At 39.6% G+C, this 9,932-nt stretch overlaps 1 protein-coding gene and 1 long non-coding RNA gene across 2 annotated transcripts; one reads left to right on the top strand and one right to left on the bottom strand.

The window, feature by feature from the left end:
• The first annotated feature begins 1,204 nt into the window (after positions 1-1,204).
• On the top strand, positions 1,205-7,131 carry nfam1 (NFAT activating protein with ITAM motif 1). The gene is made up of 6 exons (XM_026170724.2): positions 1,205-1,413; positions 1,605-1,877; positions 5,122-5,234; positions 6,054-6,167; positions 6,271-6,381; positions 6,471-7,131. The coding sequence occupies exons 1-6, from the start codon at positions 1,320-1,322 to the stop codon at positions 6,531-6,533; spliced, it is 768 nt and encodes a 255-aa protein (XP_026026509.2). The 5' UTR covers positions 1,205-1,319; the 3' UTR covers positions 6,534-7,131.
• Positions 7,132-7,956: 825 nt separating this feature from the next.
• Positions 7,957-8,492, bottom strand: LOC145429440 (uncharacterized). The gene is made up of 2 exons (XR_013909665.1): positions 8,270-8,492; positions 7,957-8,143 (listed from the first exon to the last, which is right to left on the bottom strand). It is a non-coding gene; the product is annotated as an uncharacterized LOC145429440 (long non-coding RNA).
• Between the last annotated feature and the right edge of the window lie 1,440 nt (positions 8,493-9,932).

Raw genomic sequence — 9,932 nt, forward strand, 5'->3', positions numbered from 1 at the left:
CTCTACAAAATACAGTAGTAGTTGCAGTAAATCAAAACTTGAACATCTTCCTTATATAATATTACAGAGCAGAAGGCTAATGTACGTCAAAAGGGAAACACCAGCTAAGTAAAGTTCCTCAGCAAAGCCTAGTGGTTCATTAAACCTTTGTTTCAGCACTGGAAACTTTTAAACTCAGGGGATGTTAGGAATCCAATCCAGTATATTAAAGGCACATAACCTCATTTCTCAGTGCACCGATTAAAGCTAAAAAGGCAATACAGTGACTCCAGTTCAACTGGTTCAGAATTCCAGTGAGGCACTTGTTTGCATGTCAGATTTAAAAGGACCTCTTAGGTTAAGTGCCCTTTTGTGCTGTGCTCCTGTAAACCTGACTATCTGTGGCTTTACTGTATACTTCACTCCCCAGGAAGGAGGAGAGATAAGAAGTGCATTATAGTGGGTATGAAATGGAAAGAGTTATTTCTCAGTGACTGGCATCCAGATGTTATTCCCCCTCTCTATGTCTGTTTTCATGCTGTGGGCTGAGGTGAGGTCAGAGTTGGACGGTAATCTCTCCAGAAAGGAAACGCTGAAAAAGTCAGGTGGACGGGTGGAGAGAAGAAGGAGGGCGTAGGAACAAAAAAGACAAATGGAGTTAAATAACAATAACTGCCACACTTTAACATCTGCACATCTCCATTGGCAGCTTCAGAGAGAGCGAATCAGCAGAGAGTTACTGCCGTGAAGAAGTCACACAACCCGCGACAGCTGGTTCACATTAACAAAAGGCAATTTGTCACCTTCAGCTAAATTCCAGCCATGTACACACACACACACACACACACACACACACACACACACACACACACACACACACACACACACTTATTTCCGCTCCCTGCTCGAGTCTTCTTTTTCTGCTGTTGTCTGAAAACCACATGACGAGGTGCGCACTCGTGGCTCACTCTGTTACTTCGCCAACACTGTCTCACTGTGGACGAAAGCCAAAACTGCAGTTTGCTTCCCATCCAGACGCTGACGTAACAGCAAACTGCAACCAGGAGAAGTCTTTCTTTGGACAAAACAAAAACTTTTAGAGTTGCCTGTGAAAAGTCTTTAACCTTTAGTGTTTTTAGACTTTAATATTGTCTGCCATGTCCTAGACTAACATGTAAAATGCTGTTTTTGCTTGTTCCCTTTAGAGTGCGTCAGTGTCCATCAAACATTTTGGGGAAGTGTTTTTTGGCAGAAAGAGGAACTTCAACAGTCTATAGAGTCACAAAACATTGTCATCGAAAAAGAATACAGACACTTTTATCAAACTATCCAATCGCACCATGGAATCTCAACCGTTTTGGACCCTTTTCTTCAAGTTGACATGGATACCTGCATTTTTCCTTCTCACTGTCTGTTCAGCAATGGATTCACCAAGTGAGCCACCACATTTGTGTTGTGACTGATATTTATTTGACTGGGATGAGTGTTTTCTGTTGCTTACGTGTGCGACTAACCCTGTAGTCTAGAAATAGATCGGAGAATAAATGAACTGCAGCAAATTTATTTCGTGTCCAGCGCTGAGTCATTTCAGCCCTAATGTGAACCTCTAACATGTCTTTTCACAGGTATCAGTCTGGAGCGCGAAGTCTTTGTGGCCTTTAGAGGTGAAAATCTCAACATTACATGCAATTTGATCAAAGCAGTAAACCAAACGGAAGATGGCTGCTTGACATGCTTTGATCCAAAAAACAAAACAATATACAATAATACCATCCCCACAATGGATACCGAACAGGAAAGATTTTCCTGGCATCTGGAGCTGAAAAACCTGAAGCTTTCAGGACTTTACTCCTGCCAGTATCAAACGGTGAAGGTGGATTGGTTTCTTCGAGTGACAGGTTAGTCCAAAAGAAAGAAAATGAAGATGAAAGCTCCAACTATAAGACATCTTTATCACAGTTACTCAGCAGTAAAGTATTCTAAGGAAGGAAGACCTGCCTTAACCTTCCTCTCGTGTTAGCTTTCTGTTATCATCTCTTATGTTAGCGGGTCGGTTTTGACCCGTGAATTAAATCAGCTATAAAATATACTAAAAACAATAAGTTATCATCCAATTTGTTTCTCATCTCTTGGTTACCTTGTTAGGCTTCCTTATCCATGAAAATGTTGGTTTTAATACTTTTGGCGTGGGCCTCTGGGTCTTTTTTTGTCACTGTACCCCTCGATTTCAATTTTAAAAAAATTGTAAAATTAACCTCAAGAGAATCATATTAATAAATAAAAGGTTTCTGTGTTACCTGAGTATTACTGAGGGGTATAGGACACATCTCTTAAATAAATCTGTTTTATTGATTTTTTTCATTTTAAGATTAATAACTAAAATGACATCTATGGTGTTACGGGTCAATTTCGACCCATAGACATTTACATCAAGAAAAGACAAAAAAAGGTTGTTTTTTTCAGCAGTAGACCTTTAATATAAACTGAAAAAAAGAAAAAGTCCACTCCTCCTTTGTTTTGGTTATAGCCGTGGGTAAATTGTGGGCTTTTTATCACTTCCCAATGATACAGCTTCACCTCAGTTTCCTTTGTGAAGTTCTTGTCCGTGGTCATATCTGGTAAAAAATAAAATAAAACAAAATATCACAGCTGATCCTGCAGTCCAGTGGTCATATGGAGGACCACACATTTTCATTGTTTCTTCTCAGGGGTGCCACTCGCAGCTTTGACTGTGAAAATCTGTACATTCCAGGCATAGTTGGTTTTTGCATCACAGGCTTCCCAGATTTTTCTGCCGTTTTTCCCTGGCTTACTGGGTATATATTGCCGGAAGGGGCATTTTCCTCAAAAAGTGGACAAGACGTTCATCCACTGTCACTGGCCCTGGGATGAACATCAGTGGAAGAAACTGCACCCATCTCTCCCAGACATCCCTGATGGGAGCAAGCTTGTCAGACCTCGGTCTGATCTCTCTGTTGTCAAATCTGAGGACTCTTGAATCAAAATGATATCAAATGTGTGAAGTGACATCGTTGCCCAGAAAATGTTTCTGCCTGTCGATGCATCCCATAGACCAGGGCTGCCCAATCCCAGTCCTCGAGAGCTACTATCCTGCAGCTTTTAGATGCATCCCTACTCCAACACAGCTGAATCAAATGGTTTGATTACCTCTTCAGCATGCCATCATGTTTGGCAAAGGCCTGATAACAAGCCATTCATTTGATTCAGCTGTGTTGGAGTAGGGATGCATCTAAAAGCTGCAGGATAGTAGCTCTCGAGGACTGGGATTGGGCACCCCTGCCATAGACGATCAGTGGCCTCATTGCAGCATCTGTACACTCCAGCAAGAAGAACACCAATGAAAGCATCCAGGTATTCCTCATCATGTCGCCATGGACTTTTTTTTCCTTCAAGGTTTATCATAGTAATGATGATTCTTTCTAGTGACAATGGCATAAATATCTCAAAACATCTCTTGATGTCACTGACTTTGGTCAGAGCAAACCTTGTGATTCCAGGGGTCATTTTGATGACATTTGCAGCAGCTGCCCTGCCATGTACATCATGAGGTACTGAGCTCCAAAAGATCTTACCATTTTTGGACTTGAATCTTTCAGCAGGAGTAGCTTCAGCACCAGCGACCTCCACCTCTGATCAGATGTGTCTGTGTCTTCTGGATGATAGTCCACATTGTCTTCCTCCTTAGAAACCTGCCCATCTGAATCGCTATGCTGCTCTGTGTCCTCTCCTTCATTTTCACCAAAAATATGATCCTGAACTTAGCTCACTGTGAATCTTCTTCTCATTTTTTGTATGCTGCAAATTGTAAATGTGCACTCTGGAAGTCAAATGGCCACTCAAATAGTGAATTCACCTCACATGCCCGTGTTTATTTTGTTTTGTTTTTGTGCAGGTATACTGCAAAAAACATGCAAAATAAGAATCCCCTAAAGCTCATATGATTAGGAGAGGTGCTTGCTGTAAGTGTTTTAGCTGACAGTGCACTTATGATTTCAGTTTTGGCTTTAATTATTGCTTTATACTCATAATATTATACCTGGGTCGAAACCGACCCTAACAACACAAAGGTCATAATTTTAACTAGGGCATTTTATAATTTAGTGAAAATATATTTTTTTTGGTTTTATTTTGTAGAAATAGAGGTTCCTGACAAAGTCAAAAAGCCTTGATACAATAAACAAATCTATGTGGTTTTTTTATGCATTTGAAATTTAAAATGGGTCGGTGCCGACCCTAACACGAGAGGAGGGTTAAGAAACAGATTCACTGCATTTTTTCAGATTTCTTTTTTTTTAAAGAGTAAATGTGTTTAAAAGGCTCTCTGTTAAAGACATGCAGGACATGAAGATAACTGTTTGTAATCATACAATGAGTGTAACTTCTCAACTTTCCCTTCTTATTCCTTCTTTTTAAATCTTCCTCTTTCTTCAAATGAAGCAGCGTCCATCTGTGATCCTGTCACAGATGAACACGATAAATTAAAAAGAAAGCTACTGCAGTGGCAGGGCAGTTAAAACATGTTTTGAAAATAAGATTAAGATGCTTGAATCAGGGCTGCTTTGATACATATTATTAGTGTCGAGGAGGTTGGTGGGGTCAGTGGCTGAACTACGATGATACCTTGCTGCTATTGAACAACACTAAAAATAAGAAGTTTTTATAGTTGCATCCTTTACAAATACAAGCAATAATCAAAATAAGTTGTAACACAGCTTTAAGGTGAATTAATTAAGAATAGGCTTTCAAATCCTTACAGTCCCACAAAGGGGGATCATATACAGTTTGCTATTTTCCACTGGTTCTTGAAGGGCATGCGTACTGATGAAAAAGTATTGCGTAGTTCATACAGAAAAGAATAAATAAACAGCATTCTGTGTAATAAAAACAACATTTTTTCTCTCTTATCCTTCCAGTAGCTTTGCTATCCCTGAGATCTATCTTCCGACCCTTTGAAAGGTCCTGAATCTTCTTTTGGAAACCCTTGTACATCTTGAGAAATTAGCCAGAACAGACGCCAAAGGCCATTTGATCTGCATGTTATCCAGTTGTGATGAAGTCCACCACAGGGTGACATAATTTTTTTTTAATGTATTTATTTTTTTGTCTTTGTGGTTTTTCCAGATGAAGGCTACAAGGAACCTGTTAACACAGAGTTCATCATCATGGCCATTTTCACGGGTGTGCTGTTGATCTTCAGTGTGCTCGGCTCGGTGTATGTCTTCAGAGGACATTGGGTAAGACTGATCCTGCTGTTAAGCAAGCAGTAGTTAAGAAACAGCAGGTTACAACACACCAGAGTTGTGTCACAGTTTAATGAGGGATATTTTGACAAATTTTTAACTGTATCCAGGCTTGCTCAGTTCTACAAACAAAGGTATTTAACCTCAGTGGGATGGTTGTCCCCTTTGGACGTGGTCCTGAGGGTCACTGACCCACTATTAATCACATGAGTAATCACACAACCCGAGGCATGCTCTCTAGATTAAGTTATAAGTTGGAATTTAAAATGCCCCAGTGAGAATTTTCATCTGAAACTGATTATATGATTTAATCCTGATTATACTTAAGTTTAATAAGTGTGAACAATTATACTGCCAATAACAAACAGCTGTCCAACATCAGGCAGTGTCATCTCAGTCTCAATCACAAAACCCAACTCAGATTAATGGAAATAGTCACATGCCACCAGTTTTGTCATGTCTTTATTGCCTCATAAACTGCACTGGGACTGCTGTTACTGAACTACTGAATTATAATCATTTACACACTGATTTGAGCCAAAGAAAACCTAATACTCTGATTTGCAACATGCTCAATTTCTTCATCTTATCAGTGGCTGTGCTTCTTTTGTAGTCCCAGTGGACTTGAGCTCTTATACAGGAAGTGCATTGAATGCGAAAATGAAGTTAGCGCCATAAACTCTGAATACAAACACAAGACAAAAAACTAGAAAGGGAGCAGCTGTGAAGAAAGCCTCGTGTTTTACTCGTTTGTATGTTGCACACCTGTGATTGTTTTTTGGTTTTTTTTGATGAATCCAACTCCATCTTTAGACTGAGAAACATGGAGCTGGCGAGAAAAAACAAAAGCAAAGCCAAGAAGAGAAGAAGGTGACAAAGAAGGAGGACGATAGCTTGGATGCAACAGCAGCTCAGTCCTACTATGCCGTGAGCACCTCTCTCCTCATCAGTGTCTTTCACCTGAACTTCCTTACATTCATGTGGTCATTTCCAACATTTATTTGGACACTGACATGAAGATCTCTTTCAGAGTCTAGAGCCTCGTCCCAGATCTATTTATGATGTACTGGACAGCTCACCTGCCAGAAGAGAGAATGACCAAGACAAAGCCAAACCCATGAAAAAGGAACCACCCAAAAAGGTCAGCGAACTTTGAGTGTCTTTTCAAAATAACGTGGTGTCAAAATAAAACGCGTAAATGTTGACCTGCCTTTCATTTTACCTCCACAGGCAGCGCAAAAGACAAAAGACAAGGATGAAGGTGTTTTTGAGTCTGTTTATGAGAACTTTTAGATCAACTCGTGATTGTGGGATCATAATCCAGCGCTTTTCTACTTTAATCTCATCTGTGTCAGCGACACTGAGAGAATCATCTTTCAATAAAATCAACAAAAACCACAAATGCAAAGTAAAAGTAGTTTGGTACAACACAAAGATTTCTAAAAGTGTGTAAAAAATGTAAATGAACAGAAGCATTCCCATCAGAATGAGCACAGTGTATCAAAAGTACTAAAGGTTTTCACTAAATACTACGACTGTACTATGTAAAAGTCTTTAGCTACACCTCATTTCTTTAGATTTTGTGCACCAATTTATTCAAACAGCCAAGGCAAAAAGAGAGTTTGAACAGTTCTAATGAGCTTAAAAGTCAGTATTCAGTATGAGCACCTATATTTTCCACCAAAGCCTGAAATTTCTTGCTCAACTTTCTTGTCATTTCTTTAAGTAGTCTTTAGGAATAGTTCTCCAGGCATCTTGATGGATGTTCAATGCTCTTCTTTGGATGTTGACTGGGTTTGCTCTATTATCTGTTGAAATGATTCCACACCGCTTCAATAATGTTGGTGTGGGAATAAAGTCTGGTCTCTGGGGAGATCAATTCCATAACTGACAGTGTGTGTGCGTGTGTTGTTGTTGTTTTTTTTAAATATTATTATTGCTGGTTTTCCTTTAGTTCAGTTAGTTTGGGATCACTTTCATGCTCAAAAATGGAGTAGCTAACAATCAGATGCCAAATGGTTTTGCGTGAAAGATCAAAATCCTGTGTTTATAGTTTCATTCATTTTTGACCCCCAGTTGAATGGCAGCCCCAAACCATGACAGAGCCTCTGCCGTGTTATACACATGGCTGCACATACTCTCTGTTGTACTTCTCTCCTAAGCTCCTCCGTACTGATGATGATTTAAACCAAAAATTTCCAATTTGGATTCATCACTCTATAAGACCTGTGGCCACTGATTTTCAGTCCAGTTCTTGTTTAATTTTGCACACCAGAGCCTTTTCTCCCCTTTTCCATTCATTAACAATGCTGTTTAACAGCCACCTTCCACTGAAACCATTTCTGATGAGGCTTCAGTGAACAGTACATGGATCAACTGAAGGGTCAGATGTATCTCCACTTTTTTTCCAAGTGGAGTCTAGTGTTTGATGTCTTCTTCTCACCTTAGAAACTGTGGGTAACAGGTAGCTGATTTTCAATAAATGTGTCTCTTGTCACCTGCTTCTGTCCGGAGCTGTAGCCTTTCTACTCATTTGCAGTGTTGCCAACTCCTCAGTAAGGAAAATCGCTATTGGCTGTCCTAAAAGTCGCTAGAAGTCGCTAAATGACGTCATCGCCTAATTTGCATAATTGGTCATGCTAATCTAATTGTAACCTATGTTGTTGGAGAGAGAAATAACATCGTGGAAGAGACATAAAGTGAGTAAAAAACGTCCTAAATGCATTTAGAGTTTATTTAGAACTACAAATTAAATTTCTTTTAGCAATTATTGTTTTTTTTAATGTCACAATTCCAACCCTGCTCCTTTACTCGGGTTTGGACCGGTGTTCCAGATCTACTGGCGTTTAGATCAACTGGCGTTGGTCGAACAGATGTGTGGCAGTCTTGCGTTTCAGTAGCTCCTACCGACAAACCAGCAAAAAAACGCCAAATGTGTCATCTGTGACACTTGTGAGGTTGTCTCAAACACACTCCGTCAGTCTTGATGCTGTTGAACAACAAAATGTATAAAAATGTGGCGAGTTTACCTGGTGATATCCTCATGCGCGACGCGATCGCAAAAACAGCAAACAAGTAACACCACGCCGATGTTGTTCACAGGACAGCAAGAGTAAACGATCGGGAGAACCTTGTCGTCGTTATCGTTCCCCTCGCACGGTTTATTTCTCCGAATTCAGCGTTTTTGCTTCACAACTAAAGCGAGCAGTTTACTTTGTGCACTAACATGGAGTCGAGTCAACCAGCGCCACCTCTGGCCAAGTGCCACAGCCTACAGCCAGATCAACCTGTGACACACATCTGCACCACGTTTGAATAAGTGTCATGCACATTTGTACCTTTCAATTGTGTCTGTTTGTGCGTCATGCAAATAAACCTTTGAAAAGAATGAAATGATATCATATATTCCTTATTGGCCTACATTTGTTCAAAATCCCAAATTATATACACAAAGTCATAGAAATCACCACTCCAATTGGTCATCATGATTTTGATATTCTCTTTTTCCATAACAATGAAATACACCTTGGACAAATATGACACATCAATATTTCATTAGTGTTGTAACATCACATGTCGTTAGCATAGTCTGTCTGTGTCTTCCCTCTGCAAACGAACATTTCAGAGTTGGTTGTTATATACAGTCTGTATAAGTGTGGTTAATCTAATAAACATTTGTAAGGAGATGGCAGTTACTGTGAATGTACTGCAGGTGATTAGTAATAAACAGTCAGACAATGACCCTGACAATCTCATTCAATCTTGCAGATTGAATGCACCTTCTGTGGAAAGTGGTACCACACAGTGTTGTGGACAAATGTTGTGGGTGCTAAATAAACAGAAAAAAGTGATCCCTGTTGTCTTTGCTTACTGATTGTTTTTAGTGTTGACAATCCACATTGCTGGCATTGCATCTGTCAACATGTTTGTGGGCAGATTTGGATGTACCAGGGGTAAGTGCAGCCACTCAGCCTCTACTCAATGTGATCATAGCAGCAGGTGCAGATGTGTCACAAGTTAATCTAGTAGTAGGCTATGGTAGTAGTGGACTGACCTCCATTGGAGACTGCTCCAGCTGCTGTGTGATAGTGGATCTGCTACAAATTGAAGATCATAAGCAAGTTTTGGAAATTAACCCTTGTATTATGTTGAAGAACAAACAATTGACATTGATTTTGTTGCGGGTCATTTTGACCCATACTGTGTAAATCCACTCAGAATTATCCAAAAACTGCAATAAAACAATAGCAACTTTATTTTCCATTAGATAAACATGTAGAACACAGACATACAACAGTGACTTTCCATAACTATTTTAGGAACAATTTGGTTTTTCGTTCTTACAAACACATTTCTTTTGAACTTGCCCAACGTTCTCAGTTTTTCAATGCTCAACATTTTCAATTTTGTCCACATGTTGGACAAAATGTGCTTTCTGCAGATGTACTTCTTGCATTCCTCACAGAAAGTGCTTGTTTTCAAACAGGAATCTTCCTAACTAAGATTTAAAACAAAAGATTTCTACGTCTCCTCCAGTCTCACAAACAGATGACAAACCAAGCGACACACCTGAGTCACTGACTTTCTTAAATCCACTCACTCTCACTGGCTGTTTATTACTAATCACTGTGTAACTGCTGTGAATTCACAGTAACTGCCATCTCCTTACAAATGTTCATTAGATTAACCACA

Source organism: Astatotilapia calliptera, chromosome 6, assembly GCF_964374335.1.
Source record: "Astatotilapia calliptera chromosome 6, fAstCal68.1, whole genome shotgun sequence".
Taxonomy (NCBI): Eukaryota; Metazoa; Chordata; class Actinopteri; order Cichliformes; family Cichlidae; genus Astatotilapia; species Astatotilapia calliptera.